Raw genomic sequence first — 20,207 nt, 5'->3', positions numbered from 1 at the left:
CAGAAAGCGCGCACAACGACTTGCGTGCAGGTGGCACTACTGCAGCAACAGGCTCTACGTAGCAGACGGCGAAGTGCGAGTGAAGGCGGCGGACAGCTGCGATTGTCCACGCAAATATTGAATTGCTTATCAACAGAGTTGCAAAAACGACTTATGTTTCCGTTTATGTAATCAGTTAAATATTAGCACGATTGTCAGCAACGATATTTGAGACCGGGTCTGCACGCGTGAGCACGGCCGTCGCTGCTACTCTCGACATGTTCATTGCTATAGACATCAGCGTTGCTCACTGGCTAAGTGCAATATTGAAATACCAGTAGAGCTGATTTCACAAACCTTTTTTTGCATGGCTGCCAGAAGAGTCTGTAAATGTTCTCGTAGGTACTTGGAAACAAATAGGTCATTGCATAATTTCATCGGAAGCTCGCTGCGAGGGAATCCCTTCGTGCAGTCACTCCTCTGACAGCCTTCGCATTGCCCAATTACAGGTCTTATTGCAATTCAGATTACTGCTTATGTGAAGTGCCCAAGGAACGGCAAGAATACCGCGAAAGGCCGCTGTACGCTGTCATTCATATCAATCTAAAACAATGTAGTAGCCACTGTAATTGTAGGGTGCACTTGTAGAATTTCAGTCTCGCAAGCTCGTGATACAGAAAGTTATTGATGTGTCACTCAATGACATTTGATCGCGATAAAGCATGACCAAGATCAAATCTTTCGCTCATAACTGACTCACTCGTGCAAGTTGCGGAAAGGACCCAGTCGCGCTCGATATGAACTACGTTGAGACCGGCCTCAACTAGTTGAGATCGAAAATAACCTTAACATGTACAATTCTGCCCTCAGCTCGCATGCCATAATTGGCACTTAAGTGCTGAATGTTGCGTATATAATTTATTCCTTCATAAAAATGCTCTTGAAATTTTCGTGCACTAGTCTACTGTTTTTTTTTTAAACAATTTTATTCTCTTGAAAGCATTAAACATTGAAATTGCACCGCAATGTTCCAGCTTAATTGCATTTTTACTGTTTTGAAATGACACCCTTTCAGCTAATTTTGTTATTTTTTTCCCTTGTCATAGTATGCCTAACTGCATCGTGAAGCACATTCTTCCTTATGACCTACACTTTTTAACCTTTCCCTTCAATGAAGTCGCTCAGATAACAGTGGTTAATACTGGTGCAGCAAGGACCCTGAAATTTTTCAGTTTTGCTTGTGTATATTACACGCACAAACATACATAAAGTATGATTGAATCCTCCCCCCCCCACCCTCTCCTCCCGAAAAAAATTATCCGGAGCCTTCCACTACGGCGTCTCTCATATAGCATGAGTCGCTTTGAGGTGTTAAACCCCATAAACCAATGAATAAACATTTCCCGCAATTATTACTCACATGTACCCTTGACTGTAATCAGCGGTGCAGCCAGAGGTGCGTTCCGGTATTTCTATGCCCACCATCCCCCCTGGGAACTAGACTTTTCCCCAAGCCCCTGCTGTCAATAAATCAGCTTTCCCGAACTTGGTGGTTCGGAATTAGCTGAAAACTATCATAAAAAATCAATGAATGAAATTGACAAGTGGTACATTTATAGAGTACAATTGTGCATGTTAGAAAATGCGCATAAATCACGTGCTTAAATTAAATGTTTGCAGGTTACTTCAGTATTTACAACAATTACACATCAACCTCTGAAGATTTTCAGGAAAAATGAGGCATTTCAATCCTGGCTTTTATGAATTGGTCATTAATGATACTTGAGAAAACCAGCGAAAAAAGATGCACACACGAAGGAAGGAATAGCAACACCACACTGAACTTACAACTGACATATACTTGAAAACCACACTGACCTGAAACAACCAAAACAGCCAACACATGCACCAAGCTCTCAACAAAGTACAAAGAAAAAAGGGATAAAACATCATATGTGCCCTAACTTAATGTTTGCATCTGTTTTCGCGGGTTTTCTCAAGTTTAGTATGAAGAACTGGCCCAGCAAGCACCACATCAACAGCACATTCGTTCATTAACTTGTGATCTGTCTGGCAGCGTTTATTCCCGCGCCTGATCATGCTGAGCCCAAAAAAAGACGCAGTCATTTGTTTATCCTATTGCCGCTGTGCAGCCCTGCACAAACCATATCGGCATTGCGGACGCGTAACACAGTGTAATCTCTTTTGCTGCGTATTGCAAAATCCAGAATCTCTATTCGTCAATACAACGCAGTGACCCATCTGATCTGGCGCGCCGATATGGTAGCAGTCGTAGCACCTCGCTGAAGCCTGACACGACTACAGCGCCACTCGCCGCTTCCGCTTGCGGCGGAGCCGCGCAACACAGCCGAGTTTTCAAACTGAAGTAGTTCTAGAAACATTGGCACTGGCGGCGGAACAACAAGGAATCATGGGGGAAAGCACGTGATATCAAGCACTAGTTTCTACTCGATCCACACGGTGCCCTCCTAATGACACTGCTCGCTCTCCTAAATGCATGCGGGAAAGTCCCCTTCTGTGATGAAAAGCCAAAGATTTGTCAGGGAATGCCAACTTCTTCAGTTTTTGTTCGATGTAGCCATAGATATTCCTATGCACTGATGTTAAAGCATTGATATGTTCTAAAATAGTTCAATATAGTTGGGTTCGGCTGTACTTCAAAGTTAAAGTGTCATTTATTTTTTTAAGTTGTGGCAGTTACCAATGAATTCAACTAGACTGAGCACACTCATACCAAATGCTGTAGTAATTTCTTTCTCGACATCTGATTCTTGTGAATACAGTTAAATGGTTACAGAAATTCATTCATTTAGCATACCCTCAGGGTCAAAGGTATTAGAGAGAGAAGTGGGTTACGTGTGAACCGAATATATAATGCTCTTTATATATACTACAAGTGCTTCTGCCTGGCATTAGTAGGCAGCGAGCACTTGTCTAGTTCATAAAGGGCTAAATGTCCGAGGGGGGCTTTCCATGCCAGCAGCATTTTTCCTTTACTTGTTTAGATACCAAGTGACTCACTTTGCCTTTATTATAAAATGGAATTTTCAACATCTCTAACACATTTATTTGTCCACAATCGGGAGACACTTAGTCTGCATGCTTTACTGCTTGCTTGAACTTCAGGACATCTCCACACAGGACTTTTCTTTTTTTTTGCTTTGAAACCACAGAAACAGCCATCAACATTGGCTACTCGTGTCAGCTGCTCACAGACGACATGGTGGACATCTTCATCGTGGATGGCATGGAACGTGACGAAGTGTACAAACAGCTGAGCACGTTCCGTGAAAGCATTGCTGGCATTGTTGCGCACGGCCGAGGTGCTGGAGACTGTTCGGTCGTGCGTTTCAGTGACAATGACAACGGCCAAGCCTGGGAGCTGTCTGGTGGAGAGAGCCTGGGCGGCTTTGCTCTCATCGTCAATGGACACAGTTTGGTGAGACACCTGAACAGTTTGGCATTACTGCTTGCAGTTAAAGTGTAGCAGAGCTGATTACAATGTTGCATATTCATTAGCAGTTATATTAGCATTTATGTAACAGGGGGGCTACTTATTCAACGTAAAAATTGTAGGCACTTTTGCCAAAAGCTAGTAGTAGTAGTAGTAGTAGTAGTAGTAGTAGTAGTAGTAGTATTAGTAGTAGTAGTAGTAGTTAGTATTCACACTAACTTGTCATTGCACCTCTACTATTTACTTAGTTAACTTAGTTGTTCAAGAAATGCTTACAGGAGAGAATAAAATTTGTCAGGAGACTGCAAGAATGATGTTATGAGCTGGAGTTAAATAATGAAGATTTAGCTACATTTCAAGATTTTAAATAGATGTGCAGGAATGTGACAAGTTTGTAGACAGCTGGATAAGGTAGAGATTTGGAACATTCCACACACTTTTCAAAACATTTGTACACTTTTGAAAACTTATCAGCTTGTTGGTATTTACAACTTAAGCTTCTTCTCTCTATGTTTAACCCTTAGGGATATAATTTCTTTGTTCTGTGTGATGTTGTACTCTGCAAATACAATGTTTTTCTATGTGTCTGTGTTTGCACTGTAGGTGCATGCCCTGGAAGAAGATATGGAGCTCCTGTTTCTGGAGGTGGCCAGCCGGTGCAAAGCAGTCATCTGCTGCCGTGTTACTCCACTGCAGAAGGCCCTTGTCGTGGACCTCGTCAAAAAACATAAACGTGCTGTCACTCTCGCCATCGGGGATGGTGCCAATGATGTCAGTATGATCAAAAGTGAGTAATCTGTCCTCGCAGATCTCTTTTGACACTCGTGTTCAATGTTCATTTAAATGTATTTGCATTTTAACAGAAGGGCCTTTTGAGCAGTGCTGCATATAGTCCAGCAGCACTGTCAAATACTGTAGTGTTTCTGAAGTTGTATTCTTTTAGTACTGGTTTTTAATTTTTTTGGAAACATTATTAAATTTGAGAGCTTTAGCTATCTGCAGATTTCAACAAATGTGCCTCGCTACCGTGCATACATCTTCTGTCCATGACACCTATATGAGATTTCTTTCATTTCTTCTGTGACAGTAATAGGCCTAGTCATTGTGACTGACTCCAATCAAGTGATTCAATTTTGCCAAATAATGGCCTGATGAACTTGAAGGAACAACAACAACTTGAGGCTTCTTTTGCAGTGAACAAATAGTGCACTATTTATTAACCACGATATCGCTCCTGAATCAAGGGCACATTCTCAATGCCCTGAAGGTTATGACATAACTGTTTGACAGTTATGACAAACAGAGCTGTTTGTCACTCTTAAAACCATCCTCTTTAAAACTAGCACTTATTATTCATCACAATGCATAACCATGCAGTGGCACACATTGGAGTGGGCATCAGTGGCCAGGAGGGCATGCAGGCGGTGCTGGCCTCGGACTTTTCGGTGGCCCAGTTTCGCTTCCTCGAGCGGTTGCTGCTGGTGCACGGTCGTTGGTCCTACCTGCGTATGTGCCGCTTCCTCCGGTACTTCTTCTACAAGAACTTTGCCTTCACTCTCTGCCACTTCTGGTTTGCATTCTTCTGCGGATTCTCGGCACAAGTGAGTGTTGGGCATGACTGTCAAACACAATGTTGCTTGCAGATTTGATGTGTGAAAAGCAACAGAATGCATTGTTGTTTTCTCACTTCTCTGCACTCTCATTTGCTTTGTGCTGTATTCGGTTATGAATCTTTACCAACTAGTAGTTCACCACAACATACCATTGGTGGCTCACACAGATGTGAAGTACTAGTGCCATTCTGTCATTTGCATATATACATGTTTTTGGTTTGCTCATCAGAGGTTTATAAATTCATTTGCACCAACGTGATGCTGCGCATTGTGTTAAGCATGTTGTTGTGAGATTACTCATCAGCAATTCTTTTTCTGCATACGGCAAAATTTGTAGCGAAATGACACAGTTATGCAAGGACAGAGAGCACTAAAAATGGGTTAAAAACATTCAGTGTACCGAATATTTTATCACAGTCAAATTTTATTGCATGAAATAGGTGTTACTCAATAAATTTACCCCGTGGGTGCACATGCAGAAAATCTTTGACCCTATATAGCACTTCTCTTGCCTCATAACCATAACATTTTTGTGCATGAAGATCACTTAATTTTAATCTTAGTTTATGCTCTCCATAGCAATTGTCATGCAAGACAAGCAAACACTTCATGTTGCCTCCCACAAAACAGCATCATTATTCTTTTTTAACTTTTGACATGTTTTCTTCTTGTGTTTACGAGCCCTGAGGTTTGTGATGTTCCAGAGAAGTGCGACATTTATTTTATTTTAATTTTTTTTTCTGTCTTTCAGACTTTGTATGATCCAGTGTTCATCTCATTCTACAACGTCTTCTATACGTCCTTGCCCGTATTAGCGCTGGGTGTCTTCGACCAGGTGTGTAGAAACTTTTGAATTGCAGTGTCTGAATATATAAATGGTTAAATTTTGTGCAGCCGTAGGATCAAAATTTGCGTACAGAGAAAACTAGCAAATGTTTGCAGTAGTTTGTGCTAATGAAGCTGGCATGAACGAAACTCTGGGAAGCAGTTTTAGTCACCGCTTTGCTCTGTTCATGAGATGTGGGATAAGTACTGAAGTCCCCGGAGTACGTGTACCCGATGGCATAAAGCTCCTGTGAAATGAATGAGAACACTGAACAAGGACTCTTGTATAACTCGAGCAACTATATTTAAGAGTTTTGACCAAGTCCTTTTAATTGGCTTTGAACACACTTTTCGTTTGTTGCAATTTGTTATAGCTGATCTAGTCTAGCAAACTTCAGTTAATGGTCAAGGAGGTAGTTCTCACCTTTTACAAGAGGCCTTCTTAAGGATACACATTAGCAGCAGCAAACCTTAAATTACAGTGGTCATGTTAATGCAATACAATCTTCTTTGGTCACAAACTTGAGAAAGCAACTTCCAATATGCAATAGAACCCCTCTAATATGTTTCTCATGGGATCGCAAAAAAATCACAGTAGCTGCGAAACGTATAACACGAACATGCAGTCGAAAAAAGTGTTGCTAAATAATAAAACAGATGCATAGCATACAGCTCTAACTCAGAAAATTTTATTCATCAGTTAGGAGTGGAGTCTTTGATGGAAGTCTGGCGTTTATTCCACGCCTCTGACAGAACCAGACCCTTTCCGAGCATTTGGACAGTTTTGTGGCAGTCCACATTGCCGAACTCGATGTACTTCCTCGGCGCAGTGACATTTCGCAAAGGAGCAGGCAGGAACATTGCGGGAACTATATGCGAGAAGGGGATTCTAACAGATAATTTTGCTTTTAATATATAAAGAAGCGGATATCCAAGAAGGGGATTCTAATATGTATTCCTGTTGATATGTCATTTGACAATTAATGTTGTTGTCTGCACAGCCCAAAATTATTAAGTGTGCAGATATCGTAGGTGGTTTACAAGCAACAACAATAAGGTGTGATAGCAGGGACGTGGAGAGGGGAATACGGATTTGATGTGACTTTTGTCAACCCTTCACTTATTACGAGATAGTTTTGCCTCATTTTACTTTCCCTTGCAGGACGTGAATGATGTGAACTCCATGCGCTATCCCAAGCTCTACACACCAGGCCACTTGAATCTGCTTTTCAACAAGGTGGAGTTCTTGAAAAGCGTCGCGCACGGAGTGGTCTCCTCGTTTGTCCTGTTCTTCATTCCGTACGGTGCCTTCAGCAACAGCATTGCACCCGACGGAGTCAACTTGGATGGGCAACAGCTGCTGGGCACCACAGTCTCTACCATCCTCGTCATCGTTGTGAACGCCCAGGTAACATCTCACTCTACAACCACTATTAGTACATCTTTCTCATCACTGCTCACAGGTGCCCCGATTCGTAACATGAGGTTGTGGGTTCAATTCCAGCCTGTTTACCGCTGATGCCACATTCAATTGGAAACAGGCGTAAATAACTTACATTTTATTTCTAGGCCGTAATTTAGGCCGTCCTAAGTGCTGGTGAACGAAAGAATGGGAATTTTTTCGAGGGGCTTGTTTATATGTAGACACCAGGGCCATACCCAGGAATTTTTTTGGGGGGGTGTTTGTGTTTTTGTGTGTAGAACGACTAACTTTGGCAACTAATGGTCACTGTGAAGGCATGAAAGTATTTTAGTCTCACCCGAAAAGTTAAAGCGTGAACACATTTCGGGGGGGTCAGAACCCCCTCAACCCTCTCTTAGTTACAGCCCTGTTAGACACAGCCAAACGAATTGAACAGACAATTAGGCCATTCCGTTGGTGGGATCTGAACCCACAACCTTTGAATTAATTTGAAGGTTGTGGGTTCAGATCACACCAATGGAACGAGTGATTTTTCGTCCACATCAGTTGATTTCAATTTACGTCACAATTAGCACACTGCAGCTAAATGAAACAACACCTTGTACGCTTTCCCTGACCTAGTTGTCTGTTTGATTCATGAAAGGGATACTGAAGAAAATTTTTGGCGCCGAGATTTTCAGCCAAACTGAAAGGTCGAGTGTTGAAATTGGTAGGCACAGCCTTCATTTCACATAGAAACTAGCGGAAAATAACGAATTTAATGTGTTTTTCAGAAATAGCTGTGTCCAGTGGCCATGCCATGGTCTAGAGGAGGTGATGTTTGGTGACGTTTTATGTACCCAAAACGGGCATGCCAACAATGCCAGTCACTTCCCCCACCTCTGAACACGCTCAGACCCCACTACGGTTCCTAGAAGCACTACGAACGATGCCGGCAGCGAACGATGCTCCCGGGTGGGTTAAAACCCCTAAAGAGGGGGGCACGTCTCAGCGCCTTTGTGGAAGGGGGGAGAGCGGGATGAAAGGAGAGGTGGAGAAAGGGAAGCAGCACGACAGGAACACAAGCACCCTACATCAGCAGCGGTGGATCTGACGTCACGGCTCGCGCTGGTGTGCAGCCAGCCGCCGCACGTGTACAATCCTCCAAAAATACAGCCAACTGTTCGAAAATATGTGAAATAGACTTTGTTTGTCAGAACAGTTGTGTAGGGGTGTGCGAATATTCGAAATTTCGAATATTTTTCGAATAGCGTTTGCTACTTGATTCGATTCGCACTAAAGTTTTACTATTCGAACCATTCGATATTCCCAAAGACAAATACAGCCAACGTCCAATTGAAAGTGACCCCTTCAGATTTTTGATATGCTTCACCTCATCACATTCTCGTATTGCGGCAAAGCTGCCTTTCGAGCTCCGTTACGGTCGAACTTGGCCAAAAGACGTCAGGTTGGAAGTGGACCCTAGATTTTCAATGTGCTTCACCTCACCACACCCCCGTGTTGTGGCAGAGCTGCCTTTGAAGCTCCGTTACGGTCGAACTTAGTCAAAAGACAGTCAACGTCCGATTGGAAATGGTCCCTAGATTTTCAATTTGCTTCACCTCATCACACCCCCGTATTGCGGCAGAGCTGCCTTTCAAGCTCCGTTACGGTCGAACTTAGCCAAGACACAGTCAACGTCCAGTTAGAAGTAGTCCCTAGATTTTCAATATGCTTCACCTCATCACACCCCCGTATTGCGACAAAGCTGCCTTTCAAGCGCCGCTACGGTCGCAAATGTATTAACTCAAGAAAACGCTGGTTCCAACATGGAGATGAAAGATGCAGCAGAGGTGGGGGCTCAATTAATGCTGTTTTGGACCTAAAATTCGGGCAGGAAGTCCGAGAAATCGGACGCCGAAGCTTTTTAGCATCCAAAATTTCAGATGTTCTTATATGTCGACATCTACGAGGCAGATTTGGAGCTCCGGACTTGAAGGGAGCACACCCTTGTCCGCCACATCAGTTGGGCTTCCACAGAAGTTGAAAGAGGAGGAGAGGCTGAGGAAATGGCATCTTTGCCAATTACGTGTAAAGTGTTGTTGGCAACACTTTGGTTGCACCAAATCATGTACATAAATACAATTCAGCCTCTAAATTGCCTCATTCTTGATAAGACAACTATGAAACACCACCCCACCAGCGCTTCATCAACCTAGCAAAAAGAAACACTTTCATGTTGCTATCTTATAAGAATATGCTTAGGAATTCTCTCCAACTTTTTTTTCTGCAATTTTGCTTCGAAGTATTCAAGAAACATCCTAGAAATATTCGAAAAATATTCGATTCGATTCGCACTCACACTTCAATATTCGAATTCGCTTCGCACCGAAAATTTTGCTATTTGCACAGCTCTACAGTTGTGTCTTCAGAGTAGACTTTCAATGTTTACGTCATTTTTTCCAATTTTTGTTCTGTATCTCTGATGATTTATACAGTGCTGATGATTTATACAGATCACTGTGGTTCATCTTGTACTTCACAGTGCAGCTTCTGACATCAAATTTCAGTAGCGCATGTTTCATTGTCTTCTACCAGAAATGTTAGGCCAATGAGTGTTTGAGTAGTCGTGCTCACAGCTCAGAGTTAACCGCATGGAACTCAAATGTACCCCCACGGCACAGTAATACAGTAGAGCTACAGTCATGTTATAAATAGCCTGCAAACGTTCTCTCAATAGCATGGCTATTACCGCCAGATTACACGTGTAAATGACATTTGCTTCGCATTTCACAGTGGCTTAGTAGTTATAATGCTCTACTGCTGAGCAGCAGGTCGTGATAGCTTTAGACTGCTAATGTATTCGCTCAAAAGTTTGTGTATATTTCGTGCTAAGAGATTGGTTTTTTAAATCTTTTTTTAAGATGCACATGAAACTAAAAATCTTCTAATTTTGTGCCACACTGCCAGTGCATTGGTATTATTTTACTGATTTCGAGTTATTGTTTGTTTGTTTCTTTGTTTTCTATATTTGGACCATCGTGGCTGAGTATAATTTTTTTAATGTTCTCTATGTCGCCTCTTTAGTGTACCACTGTTTTGTGCTTGTTCCTTTTCGAACTCAACCAACCGCCTCTCACAACAAGAGTGACTTTTATATAGGGGTGTGCGAATATTCGAAATTTCGAATATTTTTCGAATAGTGCTTGCTATTTGATTCGATTCGCACTGGAATTTTATTGTTCGAACTATTCGAACTTCCCAAAAACAAATACAGTAAACGTCCAATTGAAAGTGACCCCTTCAGATTTTCGATATGCTTCACCTCATCACATTCTCGTATTGCGGCAAAGCTGCCTTTCAAGCTCCATTACGGTCGAACTTTGTCAAGAGACAAAGTCCGACTGGAAGTGGTCCCTAGATTTTTCAATATGCTTCACCTCATCACACCCCGGTATTGCGGCAAAGCTGGCTTTCAAGCTCCGTTAAGGTCGAATTTGTCAAGACGCAGCCAACGTCTCATTAGAAGTGGTCCCTAGATTTTCAATATGCTTTACCTCATCACACACCGGTATTGCGGCAAAGCTGCGTTTCAAGCTCTGCTACGATCGCAAATGTACTGACTCAAGAAACGTTGGTTCCAACATGGAGATGAAAGTGTGGCAGGGGTGGGGGCTCAATTAATGCTGTTTTGGACCTGAAATTTGGGCAGGAAGTCCGAAAAATCGGACGCCAAAGCTTTTTAGCATCCAAAATTTCAGATGTTCTTGTATATCGACGTCTACGAGACGGATTTGGAACTCCGGACTTGGAAGGGAGCACACCCTTGTCCGCCACATCAGTTGGGCTTCCACAGAAGTTGAAAGAGGAGAGGTGTTCTTTTGAATTTCCTGTTTAGCAGCAGTTTGGCTGAACCATCTTGCCAACTGTACTTGCCCACATGATTTGCTTCAAGGTCAATTAAAATTTGTTGGTTGTACATTCATGTACAGTCGTGGTCAGCTGAAATATGAGCAAGTTAGGGTAACAAAAATGTGTTCTTTTACTGTTTTTTTCCACCAATAGACACAGTGTCATCATGATTTCAGCTTTCACATTTAATTTGAAGCCTAAACAATCTTTGCCAACTACGCGATTAGCAGTCCGAGATAGCGCTCTCGAGTTGTCAATTGAAAAACCCATTCTACCTTGCGATTTCTTGTTCGTGTTTTATTTGTCTATAACTGTGCTTCAGTGTTATCGGTGGCAGGTCACGTGCACCTGATAAAACGAGCCATTTGACTGTCTTTGCCCACGCAGATTGCTCTGGACACTTCGTACTGGACTGTGTTCAACCACATTGTCATCTGGGGCTCTGTGGCATTCTACCTGGCTATGACGTTGCTCATCAACTCTGACTTTGTGGGTAACCAGTTCCTCGGCTCGCTGCGCATGACGCTTGGTTCGGCACAGTTCTGGTTTGTGGCATTCCTCACGGTTGCCGTACTGCTGCTGCCTGTGATCGCATTCCGCTTCTTCTACACGGACGTCTTCCCCACGTTGTCGGACCGCGTGCGGCTCAAGCAGCGGCGGGCGCGCCGGCTACGCCGCGAAGGTGCACCAGAGAGTGGACTGGGTCGCGCCACAAGTGTGCGGCAGGGAAGCAGACGTCGTTCGGTGCGTTCGGGCTATGCCTTCGCGCACCAGGAAGGCTTTGGCAGACTCATTATGAGCGGCAAGATAATGCGTCGTGCGCGCTCTGGTGGCAACTGGAGCAACTCTCTCCACGTCCCTCCCACATTGCCCAACCAGCCAGACGACACAAGGTCCCCGCCTTTGGCGTGAGGAGTGACATCGTGTTGTGCGATTGTTTTTGCATTTGTGCTTCACAAGAACATTGGAGTGCACTGACAAACGACGTGCATGCCATCCCATTGACACAGTGTCGACACAGTGCAACCTGATCCGTTTTTGCACATCACCGCGGATGCGTGCAAGTCGGTCAGGGCCTTCATATGACGACCCAGGAAACCCTCCTTCTGTTTGGGCACGTCCTGGCCATGCATGGCGCAAGTGCAGCAGCTGTGCGGCCGTGATTGCGGTGGCCTCGCTGCTGTTCTGACTGTGATGAAATTACCGCAGCATGCACTCTGGCTAGCCCACGGTGACGATGATGACGGTAGTGGTGGTACCGTCTTTGGTACACGTGGGCGGCATTGTCCCTCTTCGCATATTGTGCGAATGCGCACCAGTACCGCTTTAGCGCAGGTGGCAACGAGTCTTCTTGCTTTGTCACTGTTGTTTCCACTGCTATGCTGTAAGAGAAACCTACCTCCCTGCCTGTTATATGCCTGTCGCTGTTCATTCTTAACGCACTGTAATCAACAGGAGAGCTTGAATTTGTCATGTAATGCACCAGACCACTACAAGGGGAGCAGCAAGCTACGTTTAACAGTATCGCTTTCATTTTCTTTCCATGCCTCTAAAGCCTGTTGCGTACCGTTGTGATGCTTGCAGAAAATCAAATACTCCCGAGTGTTTTTGAAAATCGGAATTCTAATTTGAACTTCAGTGCTTACATTTTGCCGCTGTAGAGGTTGATCAAATGTTTTTGTTTCTGGCTTTAGCTTGTACATGTATTTTTTTTGTTATCTTTGGATCTCTTTTTTCTTTTTTTTTCTTTTTCCACATTGTCTCTTTGTTTTCGGGCATCATTTTGTACAGGTTCAGATGGCAATATCAAGAGGATATTTTTGAAGAGAGCAAACTTGCCAGCATTTTTATAAGGGAACTTGGGGTTTAATGGGGTTATCCTCAGACTACTACTAGTAATGTGCGCTGATATGTGACGCTTTACTGCCACGATGCTTTGATGATTTTTACTCTGTGCATTTTTGCACTTGACAAGCACCTTCTTTCGTTTTCTTCTGTTTTTTTAATGGATCACTGAATAAGGTGGGAAGGAAAGTTTACCATATTATTTATTTCTTGTTATACATTATACCTTGATGATTTTTTTCTTTCTGAGCTGTTATATATACATGTGTTTGTTTGTTTTTCTGCCCCAATTTTACTCTCACTTAACAGTCAGTGTAGCAGCCGAACTGTCTGTGTATGTCTGAAAAGTTCTGTTTTGTGCTGGAATGTCCCGAGTGGTGCTGTTAACTATTCTAGCAGCCGAGTCGTGGGTGCGGACCTTCTGAAGGTTATGTGATGAATGCGCTGAGTGGTGACAACGATAGTGCTTGAAGGAACAAAGAATTTGCCCAACCATGAATGTCGCAAGCTGCATCTATTTTTTCTTATGAAAGAGTGTAAAGAAAGTGAACTCATGATCATATTAAGGCCTTATAAGAAAGCGTTTTTGTTTCTAAAATTGTCAGTTAAGTGCATCTCCTCACCGTGTCGCCATTTACGCGTGGTAACAAGCGATGTGATTGAAGAGAACTCGACAGAATAGTTGTGTCACGTATCATTTACCTTCATTTGCCAACGTTGTCATGCCACTATACCCGGTGATGTCATACAGACTCGCAAGCTGATAAGGTGGTTGGTGCTGTCAAACTGTGTTAATAGTGCACGTTTTGTTCCCATTTGTTTATTGTCACAGCAACCTTATGTAATCAGCATGAGCATTACAAAATGTGTGCAGAGTGTTTGCAAGGCTGACTATGCCTGTTCGGCCGAGAGAGTTGGAAAGGCTAACTGTGAATGAGTGCTGGGTTTGTGTGGCTTGTGTTGTATGCAGAGAAGTGAGGCTTCCAGTGTGACCTCTGCTGGGATCTATATATCATTATTTTCTCCTTTTTCCTATGCAGCCCTTTGTGAAATGGCTTGGCACATCCTTGTAGAGCTGCTGGCACAGGTAGCCAATGCAAAGCAGGCCAATTGAACCCCACTGTACCTGCTTACTTTCTTCTACGGTGCAAAACATAATCACTTGGAGGACACTAGCGTTTAGTAGTGATGACGACGATGACGAGGTTAGTATGTGAGGAAAGACGTTACAAATCTGCAGTAATTTTTGTACACTGTCACGAGAGCTTTGTTTTTAGAACATAAGTTGGTTGGGGAACCAGTAAATGCATTTATTGATCTCTCAATAGATGAGAGACCAGCACCACAGTTTTCACGCATTCTACCTTGGAGAGAATGTTTATGTTGTAAACAACGTTGTCAACAAAGTACAAAAATGTGATGCCAATGCGTGTTCCACCGATTACGATGAAAGTAGGAAAAATACTTGCAAATCAGACAGTCCAGGTGGAACAAACAAACAAGTATTTAAAGAAATGGCAGATTAAATAAAGAGGGTATTGTTGCAGCTGCACTGGAAGTGAGTGCTGGAATTAATGTACTGATTTGAGAAACTTTGCTGGCAGGTCATACTGTCACTGCAGAATGGGACTATCCATTTATGCGAGTGGGCGAAAAGCACAGTGCTGGAATCAGTAGAGCACAGCACATGTTACCACATCATGCACAACCTTAATTCTATATCCTAGTTTTGTGTATTAGCATTCAGCATTCAGTCTTTAGTGAAGAAATAGGACAGTTTACAAAACGGCAGTCATATTTGTGTCAGTGGGCTCGTCCTTGCCACACAAGTTGCCCGATTCATTCGAGTGAACAACCTAAACTTTGGCGCCTCTTCTCTTTTTTTGTCTCCTTTATTCTGGTGGTGTTTCGGCATCTAGTTTGTTCAAAGTAATGTACCAACTAGCCTAGCAACAAGTTCTGGCAACCTAATTGTTGTGCATCTTTACTGCTAGAGTTTGGCACTCGTCACACACTGAAAAATCGGAAAATGCAAGCACAGTTTCAAAATGGAAGATACGTAGTGCAGGTTAGCAGCAGTGCATATATTACGCTTTTACCACGTCGATGTTGTTAACAACTGCGAGACATGGCTGCAACTCGCCTGTTCTAATTTCTCAGACACTCCAATATGTTCACTAGTTTGTTGGTTAGATCGGGAGACTGTCCAACGCGTCCCCAAGATCACGTGGTCACGGCAGTGAACGATTTTGTGTACCCTCCAGTCACCATACTTGGCAGAAAAATATAATTCTACCTGTGGCAGCAACAACGAGAATTAAGCCGAAATTTCAATGCTCTACTGGCTGTATCTTATGTGCAGAGGATGTGTGCATTGTCCCTATATGAGCATGCTGCACCGAATGCACTTGTGCCTGTATTCTTATGCAATCCTCCTGTCCACTCTGGACGTCTTCGGAAAGTGGAGCATCATACCATACTCGTACAAAGTGGTCACTGTAGTTTAGTAGTACCCTTCGATGATTCCTGCACACATTTTGTTGCTAAAACAATTTCACCACTGTGTTTTTGCAATGTCTACTTGGAAGGCGATGAACTGGTAACGTGTCTTTCGAGTAACTCTGAATTGCTGAAATTGTCAAGGGGCCCTACTGAACTGCAGTCTCTGCTTCAGGAAATTGGCTATGTTGTCTTACGCTCTGATAAATCAAGGAAGTGTTTAGAATCGAGGCTCATCTAAAGGTACAGGGTTGCCGTTTCAAAGGTGCTGGAAAGATCACATGCTTCTGTTTTAGTGCGATGCAGGTGTTAAGCACTGAGTAACCATTTACTCGAGTATACCATGCTGCCATGATGTACTGTACCCAGGAACGAAGCTTGCCGTCTTGTGAGCTTTGTGTACCATCTCTACATTTTCCCAAGCATGCAAAGTATGCTCTTAGCATGACTTTTGCATGACGGGTATGTTCGTTAGCCCGAATTTTTGTTGCTCCAGCTTATTAAAATAAGCAGCGAAATGTGGTTTTGGCAGGACCTGACGGTTGATTCCTACAATGCGAGCTGTATTAACTGAAATCTAACTTGTCGAGCAATAATAAGAAAGCAAATTTCGTCCATTCTCGTCTTCGGCTGATTTGAGGATGCCTCTACAAGAAAAGATGACCACACGTTTAGTGCCCGTCAAGTATGCCGGGCTTTGCCCTGTTAAACACCAGCCATTAACTTTAGCAGTGCTGTGTTGGGTGTTGGCAGAGAATGCAAGCTCTTCTGGAAAATAGGTTGCAAGCATTTTGCTTAACTCACTTTAGGTCACACTTTGTAGTGGCTTCAAGACGAGCCCAACATTCTTTCCACCTTATGGACTAAGTGCAGCGACTAAGTTTTATGTTGCGTGACAAATCACACTGAAACCTTGTTTGTCGTATAATGGAGTCACATTCGAGATTAAGGTATTATTATCTGTGGTATCCATTACATAAGCGAGAATGTAAATGTTTACTTGTTCCGTTATATCCATGTTCATATTGTCAAGCAATGTCTGTAAATGTTTTGTGTTGAATGCCGGCAATGCATTAAAGAAGTACAGACACTTTTTTTTCCTATTTTGCTTTGAAGCATTTAAAAGTTTGCTCATTCACAAGCAATATTTGCTAGTATCTGCAGAAATTTTGCAGATTGCATCGTTAAGTTGACCGACATCGTAGACTTTCACCCACAGTAACGCAAGCTTTTGTTAATGCAAACAGTTGTTGCCTTCTGCGTCTTAAGTTCAAGATGGACAGACTGTGCGTTTGGGATTGTTCAAAATGCAAAAATATATTGTTTGAGAGAGCATTCATGACTTGCAAAGCCTGTAAATGCAGTCTATCAATACTGAATAATGTGGACAAGTCTTACTACATTTAATAGTGCCAACAGGTAGCGCTTCTATTTTTATATGGTGATGGAAGTGGTGCCAGAGTCTAATACAATATTTTGGACACTTTCCTTGATACCGTTCTTTGCAGGCCAGGAGATGTGCATTTGGGCATTAAAAAGTTGTGTCTGTACTTCTTTAAAAGGAAATGCGCACAGCTCTAATCTATAGCATGCATGATTGCCTCTTCCCCTGTGCTTGCCTGTGTAGCGGTTGTTGCACCCCCCAACCAATGCTATGCTATCCACAATGACATAGTAGCCGGGATTGTAAACACTGCTGTTGCAACTTGTTGAAAAAAGATACGCATTTTGTGCATCCCGTTTCATTGCACGTCAGACCCAACGAGGGCAACTCTTAAGGTTGAATGGTGCATCTTGTCGCATTCAGTCTTGGATATTGGTCTATTTTTCTCGGAGTAGTTATTTTTGAAAATTGTCTATATGCACTCAGCTAGTGGGTGTGGACCTCGTTTGTTTGTAATTAGCGAGCAAACCCTGGAGGAGAATGTCTTTGTATTTAAAGCATTGTGAAAGAACTCAGACAGGAGTGCAGCGTTTCTACAAAGAGCCAGGTAACACAGATGGTAAGAACACTTCAGAACACAGTCAAAAAGGAGAAGATGGTAAGAACACTTCAGAAGACGGGCAAAAAGGAGAAGAAAGACCGAAAAGATGCCCTATTGTGTGCAGCCTCGAGGAGCTTTGCATGGCTTAAATCGCCATATCATGCAAGCCATTCTTGTACAGGCATTGGAGTGTTTGGTTTGGATGCAGTACTCCTGGCTGCAGACTCGCAGGCCTGCAATGTTTGCAACGTGACCTACCCCTTTCCATCCAGCTCGTGCTCTTTAAAGTCTCTTGTTTTCAAAGGACATTACAGTTAGGTCAGTCATATGCATGAGGAGATGATAGTGGATCTGAGATTACATATCAGATAGTACATGCAGACCCTTCTGCAAAGCAACTGTGGTAAAATAGTCATTGATTTTAAAACCTGAGTCTAAGCGCAGCTGCAACTAGAGGTATCAGTGGCTTTTCTCTGTCAGCTCTAAAACCATGCAACAGTTGGCTGTTTTTCTGGAAGCTAGTTTGCCAAGAATTGCATTGTCAAAGAAACATCCAAAAATTGTGGTCCTCTGAAATGCTGCCAAGTTGGGTAATAGAGTGCATAAACTGGAATGAGACGGACTATAGACCAGTACATGTTTTCAGCATTACTGTTTCAGTGGAATATTGAGACAGTGAACCTTTCAGTACTCAATAGTTCGAACACAGTCGCAAATGGTCAAAGTTGTTATAGCTGCTTTGCCATTGAGCTAAAGCAAATATGTGGTGCAGGTTGCCTCAATTTGGCAGGCACTCTGCTACAAGTAGGGTTGGCGAATATTCGGGCGCCCTTTTATTACTTTGGTTGCCCAACTCAAGCATCGGACTTCGTCGCCAGTTATGCAATGCCGGGAAGTGCAGTCTACCTTAGTTATCTGCATGCTGTGTTAATGGATGAGCTTTGCAATGTTCTATTGGAAGTGAATGTTTTCTTCGCCACCAACTGTTCCATCCCGTGTCCTGTCTTTGCAACAATGGAGTGCCTTAGTGAGTGCCGCTAGTAAGAAATGTTCATTGTATCAAGGCCTGCACTTGTGTGACCTCATTACCCGGTGTGGACTGCCGAGCGGTGAAGCGTTGAGTGGAGTCTGTATCTGTGCTGATGGCTTCGTTGGGCTTGTGCACAACACATCATGGTATTTCTGCAAGTAAACAACACAAGAAAAAGCGAGTTTCTGTATTGTTTTTCTTTTATTTGCACTGACTATAAACATATTAAAAATGCTGACTAAAAACATCTTATGCAGCTTGTGGAGAAGTTCTTCACTCTTCTTATAATAATAACAAAATGTGCACTTACTGATGTGTTCTGAAGAGACTGAGGAGCGCACTGTAATAATTGCACCGTAACCACTGTATAGATACAAACCACAACCTCAAGATCAATATCAGAATGCCACAGCCACCATGGCAGATTTCTCATCTTCAAGAGAGATCTTGCAGCATGTAGAATATCGATGGTTCTGATAACTGTAACCTGTAAAATGCTTTTGAGTTTCTGAGCTCCAGGCTCTGCTTTCAAGATCTTGGCTTTCACTTTGTGAGGCTGCATTGCACTCATAATTTGCAAAAAACCAAACATTCAGTGTTTGTGCCATGATTGCCTACTCAGACACAGCCCCTTAAGACAGGCAATTCTTTATTAATAACGCACAAGCGTAGACTTCAGTAATATCTGTGACAAGCAAAGAGATCAGCTATACGTAGATCAGCTTCACAACTGCTTTCTGAACACATGATTGTGCAAATAACACAGACACGGTGCATCTATCTTTAAGTAAACAGTGTAGCAGATGGTGTTCACACGAGACTCTGTGCACTTGCACTTCTGTAGAAATATCTTCTATATCGCCTCACTTCTCATTGATATTTGGCGCACAATATTTTTAAAAAATTGCAAAGATTTACTTCCACTTGAATGCAGTTATCGCTACCCAGATGAACTGATAATAGTGGCAACATGGGTGAGTCGGTTGATAAATTTTAACACCAAAGCTATTTAAGCTGGCCATTATTTGTGCAGCCTATTAGAAAACTATCATCATCAACGAGTATGTGCCACAGAAATTGGGCAAATCCCACTACTCACTACTGGTTCACTAAGAGTAAAGGAAGTGGCACACCCAGAATCTTCATATCATCATTCTTTCTAAGAGCAAGCTATAGAAAGAGAGAGAGAAAAAAAATATGGAAAAATAATGGGAATACATAAAAAGATAGTGAGAGAGAGAGATAGATAGAAAAAAAAAATAGAAAGATCAAGAGAGAAAGAAAGAGAAAAAGATAAGAGTGAGAAAGAAACAGCTAAAAAATAGATACAAGAAACAGAGAAAGAAAGAAAAAAATAATGATAAACAAAGAAGGCCGCCCAGCTGCATCTTTCTTCAGGCTTGGCACGACTCGTGCAAAGCTGCCATACTAGGTGACGGGAAAGGCAAGAGCGGCTGCGAGAAGAGCCCGAAGCGATGGAAGCCCTACGCCAACGACAACGTGCCCGTGGATATATGAGAGATGCGGACGCTCAGTTCTGGAGTTACAGTATTTACAGCATTACAGTATTTATTTCATATGGTATCTACCCGGGCCCCTAAAGTGCTCCGCACTTAAAACTCCTGTGTCAAGCGCCATCAGC

The 20,207-nt window shown here is 42.8% G+C and overlaps 1 protein-coding gene across 5 annotated transcripts in view; it reads left to right on the top strand.

Annotated features, from left to right (window-relative positions):
- LOC119387573 (phospholipid-transporting ATPase ID) overlaps nucleotides 1-18,744 on the top strand; it is a 148,863-nt gene extending 130,119 nt beyond the window's left edge. Inside the window, exons 18-23 of one of the 5 annotated variants that reach the window (XM_049413548.1) lie at nucleotides 3,174-3,439; nucleotides 4,058-4,241; nucleotides 4,832-5,055; nucleotides 5,819-5,902; nucleotides 7,055-7,300; nucleotides 11,594-18,744. In XM_049413548.1, coding sequence (XP_049269505.1) covers nucleotides 3,174-3,439; nucleotides 4,058-4,241; nucleotides 4,832-5,055; nucleotides 5,819-5,902; nucleotides 7,055-7,300; nucleotides 11,594-12,118 — 1,529 coding nt within the window. In that variant the 3' untranslated portion in view covers nucleotides 12,119-18,744. The remainder of the gene's footprint in view (nucleotides 1-3,173; nucleotides 3,440-4,057; nucleotides 4,242-4,831; nucleotides 5,056-5,818; nucleotides 5,903-7,054; nucleotides 7,301-11,593) is intronic. The other 4 variants (XR_007415432.1, XM_049413550.1, XM_049413547.1 and 1 more) reach the window with 4 other exon arrangements.
- Nucleotides 18,745-20,207: the final 1,463 nt, after the last annotated feature.

Source organism: Rhipicephalus sanguineus, chromosome 3, assembly GCF_013339695.2.
Source record: "Rhipicephalus sanguineus isolate Rsan-2018 chromosome 3, BIME_Rsan_1.4, whole genome shotgun sequence".
Taxonomy (NCBI): domain Eukaryota; kingdom Metazoa; phylum Arthropoda; class Arachnida; order Ixodida; family Ixodidae; genus Rhipicephalus; species Rhipicephalus sanguineus.
Note: the sequence above shows the minus strand (reverse complement) of the source record. Positions and strands in the feature narration are given on the sequence as shown.